We start from the raw sequence: 26,107 nt of genomic DNA, 5'->3' as shown, positions 1-26,107 counted from the left end.
CTCAGAAATAATCCCACCAACTCTCGGCCCCGCGTGCAAACTTACGTTTGATCTGCCGGGGTTTGCTCTGCTTTCGCCGGGACATTTCGGCGGCGGCCGCTACCACTGGGGCTCCCGCGGTGCCCGCGGTCGGGGCTGCCGCTCCCTCGGCTCCCGCCGCCGCCGCCGCCGCCGCCGCCGCTGCCGCCGGCCAGGCTCGGGCCGCCGCCGGCCGGACTCCAGGTGCTCCGGACGCGCGGGATCCGGGCGCTGGGCTCCTCCGGGAGCCGCGGATCCACGTTTGGAGATGAGCAGGCGAATGAGGAGAGAGAGGGGGGCAAAGTGAGTGTGACAGTGGGGAGGGTAGGGGGGGAGTGGGAGAGCGATGGGGGGGGGAATGGGAATTTTCAAACGAATGGACAGGGAGAGAGAAAAGGGAAAGCGGGGCACGAAAAGAAGGAAGAGAGGAGGGAGGGAAAGGAGAGCGAGCAGAGGGAGAGGGGAGGAGAGGGGGCGGAAGGCGCGGGAGGAGGAGCGCGCTCGCTCTCCCCTCTCCGCGGCTCGCGGGGCAGATACTCGAGCGCCACCGCCGCCGCCGCCGCCGCCGCCGCCGCCGCCGCTCCGGGCCGCGCAGCTCTCGCTCTACCGCGGGAGGTGGCGAGGCGCGGGAGGGAGGGGCGCGCCGGGGCTGTGGGGCGGGGGGGCTATTCCATCAGCGAAAGGAGGATTGGCTGCATCCAAAGCCAGTCCGGATGCAAACTAGGGCCCTGGCCTGGTCGCGTGGGGTTCAGGGGAGCGCGGCGGGGGGTTGGAGGGACAGAGGGAGGCGTGGGGCGGGCGTGGAGGGGGGCCACCTTCTGCAGTTGTCACCGCGTCAGCTCTGGGCTTTTGCCAGAGCACCCCTCCTCCTCTTCCCGGCAACTTCTTTTCAACAGCCCCTCTGATGGACCCCAACTCTCCTATCTCACGCCTCGCCTATCCAGCGGGGCACAAAGAAATCTCAGTCACTCCATAAACTTTGTGCTTCCAGTTACGCCGCCCCCTCCCCTAGCCTCCACCCCGCCCTTCCAGCTATTGGGCAGGAAGGTTAGGCCACTGGCAAAATCCTCTGCGAGATCCAGCTGATCACAAATGCCAACTGTATGTCTTGGAGCCAGTTAAGTCCTCTCCTCTGCCCAGGCTCTCAGGAGACCATTTCATTGCTCTCAAGGTTCCAAGGAGACCGCTGCGGACGCGGACCATCCCCCCACTTGGCCAGCACGGATGGGATGCTGAACAGCGTCCTAAAAGTGCTTTCTCACCTCGAGTTTTCATTTTAGATTGTAAAAATTCCGAATTTGGAGAGAGGAAGATATTTTTCTCCCATCAGAAAGGAGGACCATTAGCTAGGTGATTACCCTTGTGGGAAAGGAACCATCTCTAATCAGAACACTAACTTTTTGAGAAAGTCTGTGGAAGTTCTAAAGTCCCACCCCCGCCCCATAATCTTTCATTCTTTTAGTTCTTCTGCCACAGGGAAGCAACCAGCGACTAATAAAAGATTTGATCTTGCCATAATTTCCTAAGCAGGTAAGACCCAATAACTATTTCATGGTTCTTTAGCTTTTAAAGTTTAGTTTCATTATTATTCAATTATTGTGTGTGTAGTATGTCGGAAACTGCAAGACAAAAGAACAAATTTTTAAGTGATTTGCATAGTTATTATTTTGGCCAAGTTAAGCTGCATGAGGCTAGCTTAGTTTCTCATAGTTTCATATACACTGAGTTTTAAATATATTCTCCCAGGTGGACTTGAAGGAGGCATTTATCCAAGAGACAGTGGAACTGGCTGCTTTATGTAATCAGTATTTACTAATAAACTCCACTGCCGTTAACATGTATGCACCCGACGTTCCCCCCCCAGGTTGTGAGGTCATCCATTCTGATCTGAAATCGAGCCCCCCCTTTGTTTGGTTGACTAACATGGGTGTGAGCCCCGCCAAACTCCACACGCTAAAAGGGTCTGGAGGTCAGCAGAGAGCCTGGGCTGATTGAGCGTAATGCAGGCTGTTCAGTGTGCAGGAAGCACTGTAATCAGTGTCATTGATAACCCCATCAGGACATCTTCTGGAAGGTGTAAAGAGTTGCCCTGCGAAAGGTATGGCTGAGAGAATGTTAATACAGAGCTGAAGACCAATTGTGGATTTTATTACATTACCATTAGTACTATTACCGCAGAGCTTGTAAGAATACATGGTTCTTTGCAGTGGAAAATGCACTAAGTGACAAAGTCCCTCCCCAACAAATTAAAGCTGTAAGTACCATGAAAAGCAGAGTTATTTGTGTTTGTGTTGTGGAATGAATCAGCAGACAGAACTACAGATTTTTGCCTCCTTAATTTCCAATTGGTTACAATTAAAGTGGTATACTTAGAATTGAATTATTATATATTATGGTTTTTAAAGATCTTTTTATAAAACTGGCTGTCTTTTTTATATCACCCAAAAAGAATGCCCATTGGAATTAAAATATCATAACAGTTAATGTTTCTTTTGGCATTTGAAATGGTTAAATATGCAAAGCAAAAGAGAAACAAATAAATCTCAACTAAATATTCACTTTAAAAGCTGAAAGGAGCAAAAGTCAGAGAATTCAAGGCAAGATTGATAAGATAACCAGATTACAGTATTAGAAATAATATAGCTCATCTAAATTTATAAATAGATATATTATTCTGGTCAATATGAATGAATTAAACTAAGGAATATTATTACATTTTGTGTTTTCTCATCATTTTTAATGAGAATGTTAATGACATTTAAAGTTTAATTTTTCTTTTTCTCATTTAATTCACTAAGGTTATAAAATAAAAAGACAGCAAAACCTATAAGCAATTATCTCTGTCCAAATGGATATAGCAGCTCCAAACCACAGCTACATGACTATCAAACAGTGATTATGAAAACCACAATTGAGAAAAGCATCAGGGAATGATATTGCAAAACCACAGCAACAAATGTGTCTGTGATATTGAAAACCACAATTCACAACTAATACCCTGTGTATTGCAAATTACTATTTAACTATAAATGTGAAAATGTATAAGTAACAGCACAAAATAATTTCTCATTTACTTGAAAATGAATTATTCATTTTCTAGACTCACTGATTTCATCTCTACATAATGGTTCATTTTGAAAAGTTTCTGTTTTTCAAAGACAAATCATTTTAAATCACATAGGTAAGTTACTTTAAAAGCAGAAAATATGCAACTTTTAATAACATTTCCTCAAATGCTAAAAGAATTGATTTGAAACCAATCTGAAATAGAGAAACATCTACTTCAGTCTAGCTTTCTTCATAAAATTCTTCAGGAGCAGAAAAGGATGGAGTGGAAACTGTTTATGGAAAAAAACAAAGCTTCGAGTATTCTATTACATCTTCAATGAGAATATAATTATATATTCTCAAATAGTCATTTTAGCTAGAAACCATACATCTGACAGTAAAATGAGTCACCAGTACCAAAACAACTTTAATATGCAAACCAAATGCTTATTTACAAATAAATAAAAGAATATTATTTGTAAGTTTATAGTTTCCAGATTTAGCAAATTAAAATACAGATGCTCAGTTAAATTTTAATTTCAAATAAGCAACAATAAATTTTTTAGGATAAGTATGTTCCATGCAATGTTTGGGACAAACTTATCCTGAGAAATAATTGTTGTTTATCTGAAATTCAAATTTAACTGGGCATCCTGTATTTTATCTGGCAAACTTGTAAGTTTAGCATTTTAGCAGTTTCACAAATTTGTGGTTATTTATAATATTGTTTATAGAAAAGGTAGGGAAACCCTACAGTGCCTCCTAAAGACTTAGATATACTTAATTCTTGAACATCATATTTTTTAGGGAAGGCAAGTAGAAGGAATAAATTTCTGTACAAAAATTTTTCATTTGGCACAGTACCGAAACATGCTCTCAGTGTAAATGGATTGCATTCAGGTCTGTCTCACTCTTGAATTTGCTTTTAAAATGTGCTTTTTTTCCTCTAAGGGATCAACAAATTGATAAAGCAACCTCCCAGGCCACATCTTATTAGGCAGCAAGCTGCCTTCTTTATTATGAGAATAAACAATATTCAAAGGCTTCAGAAAGACTTAATTTTTTGCCCTTGTATCCTCACCAGAAGTTGAATACAGTTTATCTGCCTTAATTTAAGATTGTGGCACTGAATTGAAGAAGAATGCAGTATGAATACAGTGTTTAGTGTTTGTGTATCTTTATAATTTCAGCAGTTTAAAAATAAAAATCAACAAATTCATCGAAATGGCATTTCCTAGGTTACAACTATGAAAAGGACTGTCTGCTTACTTGCAAAGGAGCCAAGAGCTTTGAAAACATTCAGTCAATCTAGATCCGAGGTTTAACTTGGTCTTCATGTAGATGGTCAATCCCCTTGACAGAAGTATGCATGTACAAAAAATTTACTAAAGGGCAGGTCTATTGAATTAATCAATTCATCGGATTTTCAGAAATATCTGTGAAAAAAATCTCTAATCCAATATGCATTAAGAATGACTATTCTCTTTGTGTAGAATTTTATAATGTACTGAAAACCAAAATGTGGATGATTTAAGTTTTTATTCTTTGCAATCATCCTTTATGTCCAAATTACTATTCTGATAGAGGAAAATCATTGGATGAACTCTATTACAAAAAAAGTATTTGTTGCTAAGTCTGTATAATGCACAACACGCCTCCAAGTACAACATAAATATTGAAGGAGTAACACCCCCAATTTTAGACGACATCTGTTGATTTTGCCTGCCTAGCATCCATCCCTCTTCTTCTGGTAGTAATGCTGTGATGTCTTTTGAAGAACTACTCCTTCACATCTTATCTTTGGTCATGTAATGCAAGTGTGGCCTTCCCCCAATCCCCTAGTCCCTGACCAATCAGAATATTCCACGTGTTTGTCTCTAGTGATTGGCTCAGTGGTTCAAATTGTTTCTATGAGAGTCAGCCCTAAAACCACTGAGGAAAGGGTGTTTCTATTCGGTTGGTGTTGCTACACTGGAAGAATGCAAACCTAATATTGCTGTTGGCCATCCTTGGTGGAAGAATCTGTTTTAGAGGACTAATTCTGTCTTTTTTTGTGTGTGTGTGGTACGCGGGCCTCTCACTGTTGTGGCCTCTCCCATTGCAGAGCGCAGGCTCCGGACGCGCAGGCTCAGCGGCCATGGCTCATGGGCCCAGCCGCTCTGCGGCATGTGGGATCTTCCCGGACCGGGGCACGAACCCGTGTCCCCTGCATCGGCAGGCGGATTCTCAACCACTGCGCCACCAGGGAAGCCCGACTAATTCTGTCTTGTCTTCTCTCAGGATCTGATTCTGGGGAAATCCAAACCAAGACACCCATCAACATTCCAATACTACTTTTTTTGGTTCCATGAATATTACCTAGGTGTCTACATAAACATTAGAGTCTTGGTCATTTCCATTATATTGTATCTTCATCTATTTGACCAGGCTAATCTCTATACACCTTTGTAGTCTTAGTATAGATGTCATTTTTCACAGGAAGATGCCACTGACCTCCCAAGTCTTAATGAGATATCTCTTCTCAGTTCCATAACACCTTTGTTGGCATAATATCACTCATTGCATTGTACTATATTGGCAGTTTAAATACATATAAATTCAATCCTCACCAGCCCCCTCCCTGACCTACTACACCTAACTAGATAGTTTGTGAGGGCAAGAAATATGTCTATCTTTTTCAGAACTACATCCCCAGGGCTGGACACACAGAAGGTCCTAACATAATTACTGGAAGGAAAAGTAAGGTCAGAAGTATCCTGTTTTATCTGGGGACTCCTACTCTTCCCAATCCTTATCCACATAGGCACAGGTGCAAGAAGTGGCAGCCATGTTTGTACAACATGACTCCATGCTCCTGATGGCGGATACATGGACCAAGGGGAGTACCTGACTCAAATATGGCCAATCAAATTCCTCCCTCCGGAATCTAGAGTAGTATTAAGAGTTTCATCTTTACATGGGCTATTCTCTTGAATGAATGAAAAGTAAAACCTCTGAAATTATGGCATGGTTACCACCATGTGAACAGAGTAACAGTTGACAGTTTGCCAGTAGAGAGAAAAAGAAATAAAACAAATGTCCTGAGATAAGTAGAGCTGGGAATAAGAAATGGCATCCCACGTCCTATTCTAGCCCCTTCATGGGCTCCTGCCCTTCACGTCACTGAGATACTATGTCTCCTTAAAATAAACTCCTCCACACCTTTCTTTTTAAAATTATTTTTGGCCTAAATTAGCATTAGTTGATTCTTGTTACATTCAAGCCAAAAGACAAAATTAGCAATCCATGACTTCAGTTAGCTTAACTATTCAATAGCCCCCTTTATCTGCAGTTTTGCTCTCTGTGGTTTCAGTTACCAGTGGCCAACCTTGGGCCCAAAATATTAAATGGAAAATTCTGGAAAAAAAGGAAATTCCTAAGTTTTAAATTGCATGCCATTCTGAGTAGCATGATGAAATCTCACACCCTCCCACTTCATTCCCCCCACCCCACGGGAATCATCCCTTTGTTCAGCGAATCCCACCAGTTAGTCACTTAGTAACCATCTTAGTTATCAGATTGAACCTTGCGGTATCACCCTGCTTGTGTTCAAGTCCCCCTTTTTTTAGTTAATACTGGCTCCAAAGTGCAAGAATAGTGATGCTCGAATTCAGATGTACCAAAGAGAAGCCTTAAAGAGCTTCCGTTACGTGAAAAGGTGAAAGTTCTCAATAAAGAAAATAAAATTGTATGCTAAGATTGCTAAGATCTACAGTAAGAAGGAATCCTCTATCCCTGAATTGTGAAGAAGGAAAAAGAAAGTCATGCTAGTTTTTCTGTCACACCTCAAACTGCTAATGTTATGACCACAGTGCAGGATAAGTAGATATGATGGAAAAGGCATTATATTTGTACACTTAGATATTTTGAGGGAGAGAGACCACATTCACATAGCTTTTATTACAGTATATTATAATTGTTCAATTTTATTATTAGTTATTGTTGTTAATCTCTTACTGTGCCTTATTTATAAATTAAATTTTATTATAGGTATGCATGTATAGGAAAAAACATAGTATATATAGAGCTCAGTAATATCTGTGGTTTCAGGTGTTCACTGGGGGTCTTGGAATATATCCTCCACAGATAAGGGGGGACCACTGTACTTAGAAATATCAATTTAACTGTATTTTCTATTTTCCTACAGAAAAGTTATATAAAAGTACTGTATTAGTCTGGGTTCTTCAGAGAAACAGAACTAATAGTATATATACAGAAAGAGAGAGAGATTATAGGAAATTGACTCACAGTAATAGAGACTGAGAAGTTCCTGGATCTTCAGTTGACCCAGGAATGTCTGAATTTGAAGGCCTGAAAACCAGGAGAGCTGATGGTGTAAGTTCCAGTCTGAGTCCCTGTATGAAGGCTGGAGGAGACTGATGTCCAGGCTAGGAAACAATCATGCAGAAAGGGAATTCTTACTCTGCCTTTTTGTTCTAGTCAGGCCGTCAATGGATTGGATGAGACCCACCCACATTAGGGAGGGCAGTCTGCTTTACTCAGTCTGCCAATTCAAATGTTAATCTCATCCGATACCCTCACAGACACACCCAGAATGTTTTACCAAATCTCTGGGCAATCAGTGGCCCAGTCAAGTTGGCACAATAAAATAAGCACTTTTTTTTTTTTTTTTTTTTTTTTTTTTTTTGCGGTACGCGGGCCTCTCACTGTTGTGGCCTCTCCCGTTGCGGAGCACAGGCTCCGGACGCGCAGGCCCAGCGGCCATGGCCCACGGGCCCAGCCGCTCCGCGGCATGTGGGATCCTCCCAGACCGGGGCACGAACCCGCGTCCCCTGCACCGGCAGGCGGACTCTCAACCACTGCGCCACCAGGGAAGCCCCATCATAAGCACTTTTGATGATATTTTTTTCCAGAGCAACTGTGAAATGGCAAAGAATATTCTTAGGAACATTAAATGGGAAATCTACAATTTTAACATAGATAAATAAGGATGTTATCAATTACTGACTTGGGGCATTCACTTCAATCAGGGGTAAATCTTGGGGAAAAAGGTAGCATTTTCAAATTCAGAGTTCCTCAAGGGCATGATGACTGATTGACATGCACATCTATAAGCCTCCTGATTACATATATTCTGTCCCCAGATGTCTGATTTTATTTTCAACTTTACTTTGCCACATTTGAATAACCATCTAACAGATTACCTTGCACATAAATTTTATGAATGTTGCTATAATTTGCATGAATGTTTATACTTCTGTAGTAGATTTTATTTTCCAACCTATAACTTTTGCCATAAATTCCTAAATGCAAAAGAAGAAATTAAACAGCTTCTTAAGAACACTTGCTATATGTATAGGCTTAATCAAATCAGTTATCTTTGCTTTTATCTACTTGTCAAAGTGTATTAAAATAATGCATTAGGAGTAGATTTAGGGTGAACTGAAGATGTAGGATTATGAATAACCATGCTAGGGCATACTGATAATGAAATCATCTAAAAGAAGCTGAAAAGGCTAATTATATCACTTTAAAAATATATCTTATAATAAAAATTAAACTATATGACTAATATACTCCTTTAAAAACTTTTTATTTTGATTAAACAAATAGATGTACATAGATTTAAAGGTTAAATAGATTCTCAAGGCTTATAATAAAAATTAGCACTCCCTTATCCTACTCAACAGCCCAATGACAATTCCTGCTCCCAAAGGTATAATAACTGTCAAATCTTTTTTAGCTAATTCTCCTGATGTTCAACTCATATTTCTAAATAATATGCTTTACTACTTTAAAAATTTTATTAGTTTAGATATTATTGACCATATCACTATCTACTATAAAAATATGAACATATAATACCTTATACATCCCTAATACACACATTATTCAAAATTTTTGTTAAACCAAAAGTTTATATTTTGTTAAGTTAATCTGTATAGGATATGATGATTACATTTTCTTTTGATCTTTGTTTTTCCTGAAGTTACTAATAACTTTCTTTGTCATTTTCTCAGTTTTCCATGACCTATCACCATTTTATCCCCAAATTATTTGCTGGTGCAATACAGTCAAGTACATTATTACATCAGTACATTCAAAGACAGATAAATTAGCAGGTCATTTTCTTCCCCCCATGCAGGTGTCCTTGGAAGCTTTTGTCCTGCTCAGTTCTAGACTAATTTCTCTCTGTGACTAAAACTTCCTTTTCATCATCTCCTGAGAATTCCCTTAATTTTGTCCTGTATTATATTCTAGATTTCCTGAATACTGTGTCTTCCTCTTTCATGGTTTACTACCCCCTTTCTTTCTCTTTCCCTCCCTTCCTCCCTCCCTCCCTTCCTTTCTTCCTTCTTTCCCTCCTTCTTTCCTTCCTTTCATCCTTCCTTCTTGTTCTTTTCGTTGTTGTTTTTGAGTAAAATTTCATGTAGCTTCCTGAGACAATTTACGTACAAAGTAATTTTTTTTTAGTTTTGGCAAAACTAAAATTTTCTTTATTCTACCCTCATACATGACATATAGCTTGAGAGGGTATAGAATTCTAGGGTGCAAATTATTTTCCATGAATTTTTAATTTTATTTTTCCAATTTTATTTAAATATAATTTACATATCACATTATATAATTTTAGGAATATAACATGATGATTTGATACACATATATTGTTAAATGATTACCACAATATAGTTAACACCTCCATCGCCTTACATAATTACCGTGTGTGTGTGTGTGTGTGTGTGTGTGTGTGTGTGTGTGTGTGTAGTGAGAACATTTAAGATTTATTTTTAGCAACTTTCAAGTATACTATACAGTATTGTTTCCTATAGTCACCGTGCTGTACATTAAATCCTCAGGACTTATTTATTGTATAATTGGAAATTTGTACCAATCAGCATCTCCTCATTTCCTCCACTCCTCAATCCATGGCAAACATCATTCTACTCTATGAATTCAGCTTTTTAAACTTCCACATATAAGTGATATCATACAGTATTTGCATTTTTTCTGTATGAGTTATTTCACTTAACATAATGTCCTCAAGTTTCATACATGTCATCTCAACTGGAAGGATTTCCTTCTTTCTCGTGTTGAATAATATTCATAGATGAATATTCTTCATTCATTCATCTGTAGACAAACACATATTGTTTTTATATCCTGGCTATTGGGAATAGTGTGGAAATGAACATGGGAATGTGGATATTTCTTTAAGATTTGATTTCATTTCCTTTGGATATATACACAGAAGTGGGATTTCTGGGTTACATGGTAGTTCTGTTTCTAATTTTTTGAGGAACCACCCTACAGTTTCCATAGTAGATGTACCAATTTACCTTTCCAGCAATAGTGTACAAGGATCCCATTTTTTCCACATCTTTGCCAACACTTTTTAATCTCATGTCTTTACTTATACAGCCATTCTAACAGGTGTGAAGTGATATTTCATTGTGGTTTTGATTTGCATTTTCCTGATGATTAGGGACGTTAAAATCTTTTCAAGTAATGGTTGGCCATTTGTATGTCTTCTTTAAAAAAGTCTTTTCAGGTCCTCTGCCCATTTTTTATTGGACTGTTTGTTTTTTTGCTATTGAGTTGTGTTCCTTATATATTTTAATTATTAACCCCTTATCAGATGTTATGGAAATAGTTTCTCCCATTCCATAGGTTACCTTTTCATTTTATTGATTGGTTCTTTTGCTGTGCAGAAGCTTTTTAGTTTGACGTAGTCCAGTTTATTTACTTTTGCTTTTGTTACTTGTGCATTTGGTGCCATATCCAAATAATCATTGCCAAGACAGATGTCAAGGAGCTTTTCCCGTTTTCTCCTAGTAGTTTCACTGTTTCAGATCTTATGATTAAGTCTATAATTGATTTCAAATTAATTTTTGTAAGTGGTGTAGGAAAGGGGCTCAGTTTCATTCTTTTGCATGTGATTGTACACTTCCCAGTACCATTTATGGAAGAGATTATCCTTTCTCCATTGAGTATTCTTGGCTTCCTTGTCAAATATTAGTTGAAGCTAAATGTGAGAATTAATTTCTGGGCTCTAGATTCTGTTCTGTTGGTCTATGTGTCTATTTTTATGCCAGTACCATGTTGTTTTGATTACTTTGTTGCTTTGTAATATAGTTTGAAATCAGGAATTGTGATGCTTCCAGCTTTGTTCTTTCTCAGAAATGCTTTGGCACTCTGAGATCTTTTGTGGTTCCATATGAATTTCAGAATTATTTTTTTCTTTTTCAGTGAAAAAATGCCATTGGAATTTTGAGGGATTGCACTGAATCTATAGATGGCTTTGAATAGTATGGATATTTTAAAAATATTAATGCCTTCAATTCATAATCAGAGATAGCTTTCCATTTATTTTTATCTTCAGTTTCTTTCATCAATGTCTTATATACACTTCAGTGTGCAGATATTTCACTTCTTTGGTTAAATTTATTCCTAAGTATATTTTTTTGGATACTATTGTAAATGGCCATGTTTTCTTATGTTCTTTTTCAGATAGTTCATTGTTAGTGTTTATAAACACAACCAATTTTTGTATATTAATTTTATGTACTGAAATTTTACTGAATTTATTTATTAGGTCTAACAGTTCTTTGGTGGAGCCTTTGGTATTTTTCTAAAATTAATATCATATCATCTGCAAACAGGCAATTTTACTTCTCTTCCTTACTGATTTGGATGTCTTTTATTTTGTTTATTTCCCTAATTATTCTGGCTAGGACTTTTAATACCATGCTGAATAGGAATGGTGACAGTGGGCACCTTTGTCTTGTTCCTGACCTCAGAGGAAAAGCTTTCAACCTCTCACCATTGAGTATGATGTTATCTGTGGGCTTGTCATATATAGCTTATATTATGTTGAGGTATGTTCCTTCTATATTCACATTGTTAAGTCTTTATCATGAAAGGATACTGAATTTTGTCAAATGATTTTGAACATCTCAAATGAGATGTTCATATAATTTTTGTCTTGTATTCTATTCATGCTGTGAACCACACTTATTGCCTTGTATATGTTGAACCATCCTTGAATTCTAGGAATAAATTGCACTTGATCACAGTGTATGATTCTTTTAGTGTGTTGTTGAATTTGGTTTGCTAATACATTGTTGGGAATTTTTACACCTATATTCATTTGGAATATTGGCCTGTAGCTTTCTTTTCTTATAGTGTCTTTCTATGGCTTTGTGTCAGAGCTGGCCTTGTAAAATGAGTTTGAAAATATAGCCTCCTCTTCAGTTTTTTGGAAGAGTTCAGGAAGGATTGGCAATAGTTCTTCATTTATTTTTTTAAAATTAATTAATTAATTAATTAATTTTTGGCTGTGTTGGGTCTTCGTTGCTGCACTCAGGCTTTCTCTAGCTGCAGCGAGCAGGGACTACTCTTCATTGTGGTGCACGGGCTTCTCCTGTTGCAGTGCATAGACTCTAGGCACGTGGGCTTCAGTAGTTGTGGCATGTGGGCTCTGTAGTTGTGGCTCATGGGCTCTAGAGCGCAGGGTCAGCAGTTGTGGTGCACAGGTTTAGTTGCTCTGTGGTATATGGGATCTTCCCAGACCAGGGCTCGAACCCGTGTCCCCTGCATTGGCAGGTGTATTCTTAACCACTGCGCGACTAGGGAAGTCCCAGCAATAGTTCTTTAAATGTTCGATAAAATTCACCAGAGAAAACTTTTCGTCCTGTGCTTTTCTTTATTTGGAGGCTTTTGATTATTTCAGCTCCTTAATAGCAATTGGTCTGTTCCTATTTTCAATTTCTTTATGATTCATTCTTCATAGGTTGTATGTGTCTAGGATTTATCCATTTTCTTTTTAGATTATCCAGTTTATTGGCATATAATTGTTCACAGTAGTCTCTTACGAGTTTTTGCATTTCTGTGATATCTTTTGCAATGTGTCCTCTTTCATTTCTGATTTTGAGTCTTCTCTCATTTTTTCTTAGTTAGTCCTTATTATTTCCTTTCTTCTGCTAATTTTGGGCTTAGTTTATACATCCTTGTCTAATTCCTTAAGTTGTAAATTTAAGTTTTTTATTTGAGATCTTTCTTTTGTGTAATGTAGGAGCTTACCACTGTGAACACTCCTCTTAGTACTGCTTTTGCTTCATCCTATAAGTTTTGGCATGTTGAACTTCCACTTTTGTTTGTTTCAAAATATTTTTTAAATTTTCCTTTAGATTTCTTTCTTTACCCATGAGTTGTTTAGAAAAGTGTTAATTTCCACATAGTTGTGAATTTTCCAGTTCTTCTATTGTTATTGATTTCTAGTTTCATTACATTGTGGTCAGAAGAGATACTTGGTATAATTTCAATCTTCTTAAATTTGTTGAGACTTGTTTTGTGACTTAACATATGATCTATTCTGGAGAGTTTGTGTGGACTTAAGAAGAATGTTTGTTCTGCTAATGTTGGATACAATATTCTGTATAAGTCTGTTAGGTCCATTTCATCTAAAATGTAATTCAAGTGCAACATTTCCTTATTGATTGTCTGTCTGGATGATCTATCCATTGTTGAGTGTGGGATATTGATGTCCCTTCATATTCTACTATTATTTTTTGTTGTCTATTTCTCCCTTCAGATCTGTATTTGCTTTGTATGTTTAGATCCACTTATGTTGGGTGCATATATATTTATGATTGTTACAGCCTCTTGATGTGTTGACCCCTTTATCATATATAATGAGCTTCTTTGTCTCTTATTACAGTTTTTGACTTAAAGTCTACTTTTTCTTATATAAGTATAGCTACCCTTGTGCTCTTTAGGTTCCACTTGCATGGAATATCTTTCCCCGTCCCTTCACTTTGAGCCTATGTGTGTCCTTAAAGCTGAAGTGAGTCCCTTGTAGGGAACATATAGTATTTTTTAAAAATCCATTCAACTACTCTATGCCTTTTGATTAGAGAATTTAATCCACTTACATTTAGAGTAATTATTGATAAGTAAAGAGTTAACAATGCCATCTTATTATTTTCTGGCTTTTATATAATTTCTGTCTTCCTTTCTTCCTTTCCTTCTGTCTCTCTTTCTGAATTGATGATTATCCATAGTAGTATGCTTTTATTTCCTTCTCATTATCTTTTGTCTGTCTACTGTAGGTGTTTGTTTTGTGGTTACCATGTAGTTTACATAAAACATCTTATAGATATAACAATGTTTTAGCTAATAGCAACTTGTTTGATTGCATACAATAACTCTGCCTTTTTACTCCCCCTTTTAAATTTTTTGATATAAAAATTTACCTCTTTTTATGTTGTATATTTGTTAACAGCTTACAGTAGCTATAGTTATTTTTATTATTCCTTCCCCTTAATCTTTATACTAAGTTGTTAACACACCATCATATTACATAATTCATTTTTTAATCTGCCCATATACTTACCTTTACCAGTGTTATATATTTTCATATGTTTTCATGTTAGTAAGTAGAGTTGTTTTATTTTAGCTTGGAGAACTCCTTTCATAATTTTTTGTAAGGCAAGTCTAGCAATGATGAACTTCCTTAGCTTTTGTTTGTCTATGAATGTCTTTATCTCTCCTTTATTTCTGAAGGACAACTTTGCCAGATAAAGTATTCTTGGTTGGAAGTGTTTTTTCTCTCAGTACTTTGAATATATGATCCCACTGTCTCCTGGACTGTAAGGTTTCTGCTGATAAATCTTCTGATAGCCTTATGAGGTTTCCTTAGTAAGATAAGTTTCTCTTCCTGCATTTAAGATTCTCTCTTTATCTTTGATTTTTTACTGCTTTAATAAAATGTGTCTTGGAGAAGATATTTTGCGTTGAATTTGTTTGGGGACCTATGACCTTCAGAAACATGCATGGCCAAATCTCTCCCCAGATTTTAGAAATTATTCAGCCATTATTTTTTAAAATAAGTTTTCTGCCCCCTTCTCCCTCTCCTCTCCTTCTGGAGCTCCAATAATTTGCAAATTGTTTCATTTGATGATATACCATAGATCACATAAACTTTCTTTGCTCTTTTTCATTGTTTTTTCTTTGTTCTCTGAATGGATAATTTCAAAGTGTCTGTCTTCTGTTTCTTATATTCTTTCTTTTGCTTGATCCATTTTGTTGTTGATACTCTCTATTGTATTTTTCATTTTATTCATTGCATTCTTTTTCCTCAATAGTTTAATATTGATTCTTCTTAATGATTTCTATCTCTTTGTTAAACTTCTCATTTTGTTCATGAATTGTTTTCCTGATTTTATTGAGTTGTGTTTCTCTATTTTCTTGTAGCTCACTGAGCTTCCTTAAAACAATTATTTTGAATTCTTTATTGGATAATTGGCAGATCTCCATGCCTTTGGGGTCCATTACTGGAAGATTATTATAATACATTTGTGGTGTCATGTTTCCTTGATTTTTCACACTCCTTGAAGTCTTGCATTGTTTACTTCACACTTTAAGTAGTAGTCACCTTCTCCAATCTTTACTGACTAACTTTGGAAAAGAATTACCTTCTTTCAGGCCTAATAGGGATTCTGAGGTTTTCTTTAGATATGCTTTCTCTACACTTCTTGCTCCCTCTTGTGGCAGAATTATTAAGCTTGTATGCTTTCTCTCCATCCTGCTGCACAGCCGGCCAATTACTGACAGCTTCCTTTTTGTTTACCCAAAGACAATGTTAAATGTTCAAGTTTGTGGTTACTTTTTCGCCCACAGATTCTGTTCAGCTTTCTGCACATGCTCACTAGCTATCTGCCAAATCTTGCTCTTGCTACCTTCAGGAGCTTTACAGGGAGCTGGTCACAGGGTGGAGGTGTGTGGGTGTGGTGCACAGTGTGCTATGGGTGCCCATGTGCCAGTTAGGGGGATTCATGGGTGAGGCACCCCAACAGCTATGGTGTGGGCCTCCTGATGGAGTCCATGACTCAGTTTAGTGGGATCCATGTTCCTCTGATGCATTTTGAGCCCTCGCTGCTGTTCTCCTAGCCGCCTACCATTTCCCAGTCCTACAGCTTATGACTCAGTACTCCAGATGGAGTGAGAGAGAAATGGGCCTCTGGTAGCATCCCACACAGCTGGGGAAGATGGGCACTCACTCATGTTCTCGTTTTCCTTCATGGGAGAAATCACAGACTGAGAAGGGCTTTCTTGGCACTGAACTGTGCCACCTAGGGGGAGGGGTGATGCAGGTAAACTCAAGCTGTTCCTGTCACCCTCTTCAATTTGTCCAGTCTCAGATATTTTGTTCCAACAGTGTGCTGGAACTTCTCTATCGGACTCCTGTACTTCCACAAAGGCCTCTCATCCATGGGTGATTGTCTAAGCCAGTGTTCTCCAGGGCTTCTGTTCCATGGGCCAGTCCTAGAGCCAGTTCATGGGCCACTTCAGGATCCACAACCAGAACCAAGATCTGTTTGCTTACTACTTAATGCACAGGTGGACAAGACTTTGGCATGTGCTGCTGGATCCCACAGCTCCCACAGAAGCACTTTTTTTCTGTGATGGATACCAAATTGTTGTTGATGGAGGGAATCCACAAGGGATATCTTATTCAGCCGTCTTGATAATTACTCACGTCCCTCAATTTTTGAACACAGTACTTCATTGACTTCCATTTCCAGTGTTGTTCTGAGAAGTCTGACACCATTCTGATTCCTTATCCTCTGAATGTAGCCTGCTTCCTTCCCCCAGTCACACCCTGGATGCTTTCAGGATCTTCTATTTACCCTCAGTTTTCTGAAATTTAATAATGTGAAAATATGTTGCCTCATCTTATTGAGTCATTTTAGTCTAGAGACTTGTGGTTTGCCATCAGTTCTGATAAATTTCCTTGTATTATCTCTTTCTCTGGAATTATTGTTATCTTGGGCCTCCTTGAATTGATACTACTGTTTTCCTTTCTTCTTTCTCTGGCCACTTTTCTTACTTTATGGAAAATTTCTTTAGCTTTGTCTTCCGAATCTTCACTGCAATTTTTATTTATGTGATATTTTAATTTTTTAAGCTTCTTTTTTTGTTTTCTAAAGAGTTCTTTTTCAGTATCCTGTTCTTGTTTCTTCTTCTCTTATCTCTCCGCTGCCAGTAATTATAGGTTTTCTTTTTTGAAGATTTCTTTAGTTCCCTGAAAATTTTCCATTTCCTCAGTGCTTCTTTATTTTTTTTCTTTCACATTAGAATTTTTCCATACATCCTTGGTTATCCTTGGTTTTCTGTTTCTAAGATTACTGACACACTAAAAACCTTATTGGAAGTTTGTGTCTATGGATAGAGTGGAGTTTGAGTAGTGCGTGTCAAGTTGTAGGCTTTGTGTGATACGGCAGGGACCTTGATGATGAAGGTTCCTGTCTATATCTCTAAGTGTTTTCCTCTTAAGTTCAACACAGAACACCCCCAGAGAAAAATTCTTCAGTCCTTAGTCAGGCAAGAGCTTTAATACCTCATTGTTCAGTGTGTAGACTTTCATTTTATCTCTACCTTGAATACAGTGTTCTCACCTTCAGTTAACATCACTGAATACAAAATCTCTCTGGTTTACCCTCTAATGAGTAGGTCTCAGCTTTCAGCCAGGTATGGTGAAGTTGACACCTGGCAGTGTGGTGTGGAAGGAAATTTAGAGGTATCATTGATTCTTACACAGACTTTGCACCAATCCTTGTATTTCCAATTGCACCTGCATCCCACTTTCAGGGATACCTGTTATTTGTGTACCATACTTTTTCTCTTCTTTTCACTCTCAGTTTTCTGAGGTATATCCTTAAATAACCTCCTCATAATGTATACATATGAAATAAAATTCCTGAATCTTTATGTATGTGAAAATGTATTTATTTGCTCTCATCCTCAGTTGATCGTTTAGCTGGGAATACAATTCTAGGTTTACAAATCATGTTTTTTTCCCTGATAAATTTGAGAGAGCATCACTCTATTGTCTTCTAACATTCCATATTATTGATTGGAAATCTGATACTAGTCAGAAAACTTCATATGTTATGTATTCCTTATTTGTTAATGCTTTTATTATTTTCCCATTAACTTGCTGTTCTGGAATTTTACACTTATATACTATTGAACATTATGAATTTCAACCCAGCAGTAATCTTTCCTCCAACATCCCTAACAGAAGCCTGGTTTCATTGAGATAACTGCTCCTCCTCCATACAGCCCTTGTGATTCAATTAAACTTGCTTCCTTTCTACTCTAGGAATGATCTTTAATTAATTCAATCTTATAATATGATCTCATCCCCCTTGTTAGTGATTGTTTTAGGAATGGGCAAGGGACACAATTCTAGAAAAAGGGAGAGTTGCTGGAGGCTTTTGGGAGAGTCCTTTATTGCTCTTAAGAGAGAATTATTGGGAGCCTGTTTCTCTCTCTCCTTTTGGAAATAGACAAGGAAGAATATTGTATCACTTGCTTCTGTCATTCATTTTTGACAATGAGGAACGCTATGTCTAAAACAAAGCTAAGCCACAGAGGAGAATAGCATTCAAATAAAGCTGAAGCCTGATCCTACTAGGCTTGGACATCTGCTTTGCTTTTAGATTCCCTGTTATAAAAGCCAATAAGATTTCTTATAGTTTAAGACAGTTCTTGTTACTCAAAGCTGAAAGTGTCTTAACTGATACTAAGTTGTAGAAAAGTCTTTCATCTTTCATTCCTTTTTTTTTTTTTTTTTTTTTTTTTTTTTCTGTACGCGGGCCTCTCACTGTTGTGGCCTCTCCCTTTGCGGAGCACAGGCTCCAGATGCACAGGCTCAGCGGCCATGGCTCACGGGCCCAGGTGCTCCACAGCATGTGGGATCTTCCCAGACCAGGGCACAAACCTGCGTCCCCTGCATTGGCAGGCGGATTCTCAACTACTGTGCCACCAGGGAAGCCCCATCTTTCATTCTTGAGTCACATGAAGTGAGGCGTTGGAAATATGGATGGGGAATAGGATTGTCCCCCTGTGGTGTAGTTTAATAGTCAGACTTTCAGTTTAGCCAGCAGCATTACTTCCACTCTCTTTGTTCCTGACCGTTCTAAACCTTGTGCCTCTTTAGGTGTCATATACATTGTATTGTCATGGGGTCTAGAGACAGAGTACAGAGCTACGCCACTTCATAGCTAGGTAATATCTGCATGTTATTAAATGGCTTTGTGCTTTAGTTTGCTTATATTTAAAGTGGAAATATAAGGGTATCTACTGCAGAGGATAGTTGTATTAAATGAGTTATTTTATGTAAAGTGTTTGGCATGTAGAAAGTGCTATTTAATTGTTAGCTACTACCAAATTACTCCAAATCTTTTCTCCTCTTCATTTTTAGCAACAGTACCCTAATCTTGTTCAAGATGTTTAGTTAGAAGTACTAATTTTCTGAAATTACCTTCCAGCTAGATTTGGCTGTGTAATGCAGTTCAGACCAATAAAATGCAAGCAGAAAACTACTGGAGGAGGCTTTGAAAGAACCTAAAATGTTTTTGCTCAACAGACAGAATGTATCTTTTCTTCTTGCCCCACCCCCTAGTTCATATCTGGAATGGGACATGATGGTTGGATATACAAGAGCCATCTTGCAATCATAAGAACAAATTCCACACACTTCGGAATGTAGATAAAAAGGAGAAGGAGCCAATGCAGATGACTTCCCTTAGCAGTATATCAACCCTGAAGTATCCTGGAATTCTTACTGTATGAGGAAGAAAACACCTGTTTTGTTAAGCATTGTACTGGAGTTTCTGTTACATACGGCCAAAGGCAGTCCTAACTGCTACCCACAAGACCTTCCAGGCAGGGAGGTATCTCTTCTTGCCTCTTGAAATCTTGATTTTAGGGAAGTTATTTTCTTATTCTGCTTTATACTTCAACAGATTTCCATCATCTTTTCACGTTTTAGATATTGCTTAGTTATCTACATATAATTTCAATAACGTCTTCCCATCCTCCTTACCTTTAAGGTACTCCTTTTCTATCCTTATATTTTCTTCTCTAGAGGAAAGGGAAATAACAACAGTAATACCTAACCTGGGGACTGTGAACTTTAATGCTTTTAGGAGCCATGGGCAATGTAAAAAATGAACTATCCAGATATAAGATACAGGGATTGGTGAGAACTGTGGAGACATGGAAAATGTATGACCTTGTTAATGATGCTTAAATACAATTAAAATAAATAAATATTGTATCACTCAAAGAATATATACCTGTAGGCCCAATGTAACAATAGACTGCAATTCTATAAACTCTGAATCTGATTTAAAGACACGTATAAATGTTAAAGGACTCTCATACTGACCTGCAATGCACATTTGCACTCAAACACCAACATCAGTAACAAGACAACACACAATTAAGACCTTTTAAAATTAAAGGTGTCTTGGGCTTCCCTGGTGGCGCAGTGGTTGAGAGTCCGCCTGCCGATGCAGGGGACGCGGGTTCGTGCCCCGGTCCGGGAGGATCCCGCGTGCCGCGGAGCGGCTGGGCCCGTGAGCCATGGCCGCTGGGCCTGCGCGTCTGGAGCCTGCGCTCCGCAACGGGAGAGGCCACGACGGTGAGAGGCCCGCGTACCACAAAAAAAAAAAAAAAAAAAAAAGTAAAATTAAAGGTGTCTTTAGCTAAAATACTTCCACTTGTTTTTTTCTAAACAGTTTTTTCCCCTTTTTGAATTTTGGCTGCTACAGAAGATAATTCAGTGACTCTAATATTACACTCAGTAGGCAAAACAAACAAACAAAATCCTCTCTGTGGGGGTTGCTATGGCTTTGGAAGAAAACCAACCAGGAAAAATGTAAGATAGCAAAATGTGCATTTCTCACCCCCATCTGTTCTCAGTTTCTTTCTTCTCCTTGGCTTAATATATATATGTTGAGGAGCTGCATTATAGTAATGGCTTTCAGCCTTGTAAAACACTTTAAAACCCAACAAAGCGGTTGTTACTAATGCTACCCAGTTTATGCACGTAAACCACCGGTGTGTACCCTGACTTCCTATAAGACTGTACCTGAATGGAACCAACGAGAGACCAGGCCTGTGCTGCTCCCATTTCCTATAGAGATGAGTAGACTGCAGTGGCAGTAAGGGCTAGCTGTGGTTATTCTGTTGATTGGTCACTCTTCTGGTCCTACGTACATACATCTACACAGATAAGTTTTGCCAGCAAGTAACTGAGGTTTAGATTGGAAAACTGTAATTCACAAGCTCACACAGTAACTGGAGAAGCTGGAATTCTGTTCTTGCACTGCTTAGTTAGAAAGCTGATGGAGTATTTCTTATATCATTCAAGTTCCCTTAATAGTGTGGACAGTTAAGAAATCTGGATTCTTAAAAAAATAGACAGCAGACTGGACTGATAGTCAGAAAACCAAGATTCTAGTTTAGACTCATCAACTTGGAGAATTTTATTGATCACTTAGCCTCAGTGTTCACATTGGTAATCATTAAAATTTTTTCAGGTGTCAAATTCTAGGCATCTATAATTTAATGTTTGTTTTAAGAACTATATCTTAGACTGAGAATTTCTAAATTGTAGGAACCTTGTCTAAATATTTGATTTATGTAGTGCTTACACACCTAAAGAGACCTTCAAAATGTTCTTGATAATGTTGACAATTTGTCAAATTTTAAATGTATTTTCAGGACTTCCCTGGTGGCACAGTGGTTAAGAATCAGCCTGCCAATGCAGGGGACACAGGCTCGATCCCTGGTCTGGGAAGATCCCATATACCACAGAGCAACTAAACCCGTGCACCACAACTGCTGAGGCTGCGAGCCACCACTACTGAAGCCTGCACGCCTAGAGCCTGTGCTCTGCAACAAGAGAAGCCACCGCAATGCGAAGCCCACGCACCACAACGAAGAGCAGCCCCCGCTCGCCGCAACTAGAGAAAGCCCATGCCCAGCAACGAAAACCCAACGCAGCCCAAAAATAAATAAAGAAATTTATAAAATAAATAAATAAATGTATTTTCCTTATTACCCTTTCGTCTCTACTTTAATATGTTGAGGAACCCCGTACAGGAAGTACTCAAACAATCATATCTTCAGAACTAGTTTCATTGAGAAGTCCCCATTCAGTTGTCTGAATAAACAGAATATGAATTTTATCATGTTTTTGGCAGTTGTGGGAAATAGAGACCTAGTTTAATTTGATATAGAGAATATAGTACCTCAGGCTTTTCATAAAATAGATGCAGAATATTTGGCAGGAAGAAGTTTTGAAATACTTAGGATCACTAAGAAACTTAGTACATGACTTCAGACTAGGGGGTTTTGTACATATGACTATAAAATTTCATTTACATATTCCCTTGGTAATATAAAATTTGAATTTCAAAAGACTAAAATAGATACTATGAATAATAGTTTGTGTTTCAACTATGTATATTCTCTTTTTTTTCCCCCATCTTAGGCACAGCCTGATTTTTATTTGCCAACTATGTACATTCTAAAAGAGTTTTTGATGTAACTTTTAAGCCCCATTTTCCTGTAAAAAAATCTGCTCTGTCACATTGTCACACAACATCCTATTACCCTATTTTCCCAGGCTGGCAGGAAATTGTCTGCTATTGATGTCTGAAATGGGGAAATAGTTCTCACTGATCATCTTCTTTGATCAAAACTTAACCTCATCTACATGAACTACTTAGACAAGACTATCAGGAAATTTGAATAGTTTCCTAAAATTTTGTAATGATGAGGTAAAAGTCTTTCTTCCAATGAAATATAACAAAACCCAGACATTCATATTTGAGGTATCATCCCAGTGTTTGAATTATCATCATCTCTCATCAATCAGTAAATAAATTTATACTGTGTATCTGGTACATACTTAACCATCTTTCTCAGGACTAGCTTGGCTACTTGGAAAACTAGCTGAAATATAGACCTGGTCACAGTCTAGTTTTTTCTTACCACAATGACTGAAATGCTACAAAAATAGAGTTTCATTTAAATTTAAAGCAGATAACTTTGTGAGGGCATATCATTTATATTCTAATGTTAATTATTGCAATCATAATTTTACATTTTTATAACTAGATAAACTGGAAACACTAAAAGGAGTAAAAAGTAAGGAAAGGGAAATTAATTTTGGATCTTCAACATTAAAAATATAGTACTGGTTGGGCTACAAACTGGGATTTGGGCCTACAATTCATTCATTGATTCATTCACTCATTTATGTATTCAATCAAATATACTTCCTCAGCATTTGTAATGTGCTGCCCTGTCTTCTAAAGGCTGGAGACAGAAAGATAAGTTGCAGCTAGAAACAAGATGACAAATATTTAATAACTGTGTTCTGGGGAAGAGAGATGATTTTAAGATGAGAAGAACAAAGAGCTGAGCAAAAGGAAGCCTGTGTTAAATTTTGATTACTCACATATTTGGCCCCAGGCCAGCCCTGCTTTCCTTCATGATGACACTTTAGCAAGAGTAAACAAAAGCAAGTGTGTAGATTAGAGCAAACAAAACAAAACAAACAAACCCACATCTTTCAACCTTTTACAGACAACTATTATTTCTGTATGTGAGTACTTGTATAGTTTCAATAAAACAATCTGATTGCAATAACAGTTTATTTGGCAGTCTCTGTGACCTAAAACATGCATTAATTTTTCTTTAGTATAGCTACCAGTTTATGGTTCAGCACATTGTAAATGATACGGAAGGTTCACCTTATTCAAGTAACTAACAATATAAAATATCAATAAACACAGAAAATGATGAAGATATTGATTTTAATTAAATGAATGCCTCAGTGATTTTTTCTTGGTCTTATTCTTTTCATATTAATTTAAGCCTGCTAAGGTTTATTTTAAAACAATGTGAAACAATTTTGCAGTAGAAGACTTTAGATGATGCCATAGTTTTTACACATCTATAACATGGGAAGAAGCCTTCTTTAAGTCAACCTTTTAAAAGATGTATTCTGCCCACCTGATTTTCCTTGTTCTGTCATAGTTAATCATTTATTATGATATGCAGAAGACAGAGGGTATCTTGAACTCTGGGAAATAGGAAGCAACAGAAAGATTTCTTGAGATCACTGCCATACAACAGTTTGCTATACATTAACTTAAGCATAATTATGCCCAGTAAAGAGTAAAGAATGCACATTGGATTTCTAATACAAATATCTAGATCTCATTTGTGAAGAGACTGGTGAGAATTATTAGCCACTATGTAAATATGTAACTTAAGTAAGAAATACTTCAGTGGAAATATTACTTATTAATGGGTAATTATGTGTTATGAGTTGAATTGTGCCTCCTTCAAACTTGTATGTTGAAATCCTAACCTCCAATACTTCAGAATGTGACCTTATTTGGAGATAGAATCTTTACAGAGGTAATCAAGTTAAAATGAGGTCATTAGGATTGGCACTAATCCAATATGACTGGTATCCCTTTAAAAAGGGGAAATTTGGAGATGGATACACACACAGGGAAAGCACCATGTGAAGATGAAGGCAGAGACTGCGGTGATGCTTATACAAATCAAATGATGCCAAGGATTTCCAGCAAAACACCAGAAACTAGCAGAGAGACATGGAACAGGTTCTTCCTCACAGCCATCAGAAGGAACCAACCCTGCTGACACTTTGACCTTGGATGTCTAGCCGTCAAAACTATGAGAAAAATTTTCATTGTTTAAGCCACCCAGTTGATGGTACTTCATTGTGGCAGCTGTAGAAAATGAAAAACTATATCTCTCATCTAATACTGTATTCAAAATATTGCCTGCAGCTGTGTTTATTGTTGACAAAATTGCCTCTGTTAGGTTTTTGTAACTCTATGGCTACTAGTATTATAATAACAATAATAATAGTAATAGCTAGGTTTTTGCAAACTTACCATAGCTCAAGCTCTATTTTGATCATTTCTGACCACATGAGATGAATGGGAAGTGAAAAAAAAGATTTTTTTCATGTTGAAAGAGTAATTTTATTACTTTATTAAGCATTAATTATTAAGTGTTTTATTAAGTCACTGAGGGTTTGGGGATGGAATTAAAGGAGCTTATATTACTTACACTAATATAGAAGTTGTCACCTTGAAGTGGGGTGCTGCTCCAACAAAATATGAAAATATAAAGCCTTAGGGTAGATGGGGTGATGGGGAAACTTATACTTATGTCTGGGAATATGGCAAATCTTTGCTAAAAACGATTGCCTACTCTAACTTAGAAGGAAGATTATATACCAGTAATGATTTCTATTTAGATGTTGAAATGCTTCATAGCCCTAGTGTATGTTATCTATTATTAGCTGCAGTTCACAAAGTATCAATATTACAGAGAAGAAATGAGCTCAGGATAGAATAAGCCATCTTGCAAGCAGAAATGAAAGAGTTCATAAATTCAAGGTCTTTTGGGGTTGGAAAACCTAACTGCTTATAGAGATTGAACTAAAAAGACTTTGAGTGACAAGACATAGTAAAAAAAAAAAATTTCCAGTTGAATAACGTGTTTCAGGGCAAAGATCAGAGTAGGATTTGGCTTGACCCCAGTTGTTCAAAGAATCCAATGACAACCACCATTAAGTTGAGTGGGAAAAAGGCATGATGGTAGAGGAAGTAGCCATGTAAAATAGATTTGAATATAATTTTTAGGAAATAACTTTGGGTATGATTACTGACTAACACTAAACTGGCTAAAGCAAATAGATCAGAAATCTACAAAGTTTTTGAGGGAACTGTATTGTCAAGGAAACCAAAAGTGCACTCTTGAGAAAAGTATTTTTAAATTCAAATACTGGCATCAAGTTTTGTGCTCCCACATACAGAAAGCAGCTGTGGAATGCCTCCTCCAAGGATGGCATGCTCTCCAAACTCTTTTCAGATGTGCCTAGGAGAATAATGACAAGGAAGGGGCTCCAAGGGGTCATAACCAGAGGTCACAGAGAAGAAATGATAAGATAATTCTTCCCAGGGAGTAGAATCAAGGCCTAGTCCAGCAACCTCTTCCTCGCTACCCTTTCCCCACCTCGGGTGTGAGCCTTCCACAATATCTGTGCAGTGGTATTTCAGAACTACTGAAGAACACTGACTGCATCTTCTACTCTTCCCCTTCCCAATTCAGAATACTTATTGAAGATACCCTG

The 26,107-nt window shown here is 37.8% G+C and overlaps 1 protein-coding gene and 1 long non-coding RNA gene across 3 annotated transcripts in view; one reads left to right on the top strand and one right to left on the bottom strand.

Annotated features, from left to right (window-relative positions):
* The window catches only part of ZFPM2 (zinc finger protein, FOG family member 2), a 476,915-nt gene extending 476,746 nt beyond the window's left edge, over positions 1 to 169 (bottom strand). For both annotated transcript variants that reach the window (XM_059042811.2, XM_067017287.1), the window contains exon 1: positions 46 to 169. In XM_059042811.2, coding sequence (XP_058898794.1) covers positions 46 to 85 — 40 coding nt within the window. In that variant the 5' untranslated portion in view covers positions 86 to 169. The remainder of the gene's footprint in view (positions 1 to 45) is intronic.
* A 401-nt stretch (positions 170 to 570) lies between these two features.
* LOC136792882 (uncharacterized) lies at positions 571 to 21,952 on the top strand. The gene is made up of 4 exons (XR_010837456.1): positions 571 to 633; positions 1,299 to 1,368; positions 1,481 to 1,548; positions 21,643 to 21,952. It is a non-coding gene; the product is annotated as an uncharacterized lncRNA (long non-coding RNA).
* The last annotated feature ends 4,155 nt before the right edge of the window (positions 21,953 to 26,107 follow it).

This window comes from Kogia breviceps, chromosome 17 (genome assembly GCF_026419965.1).
Source record: "Kogia breviceps isolate mKogBre1 chromosome 17, mKogBre1 haplotype 1, whole genome shotgun sequence".
Taxonomy (NCBI): domain Eukaryota; kingdom Metazoa; phylum Chordata; class Mammalia; order Artiodactyla; family Physeteridae; genus Kogia; species Kogia breviceps.
The sequence above is the reverse complement of the archived record's forward strand: the minus strand, read 5'-3'. Positions and strand labels throughout refer to the sequence as shown.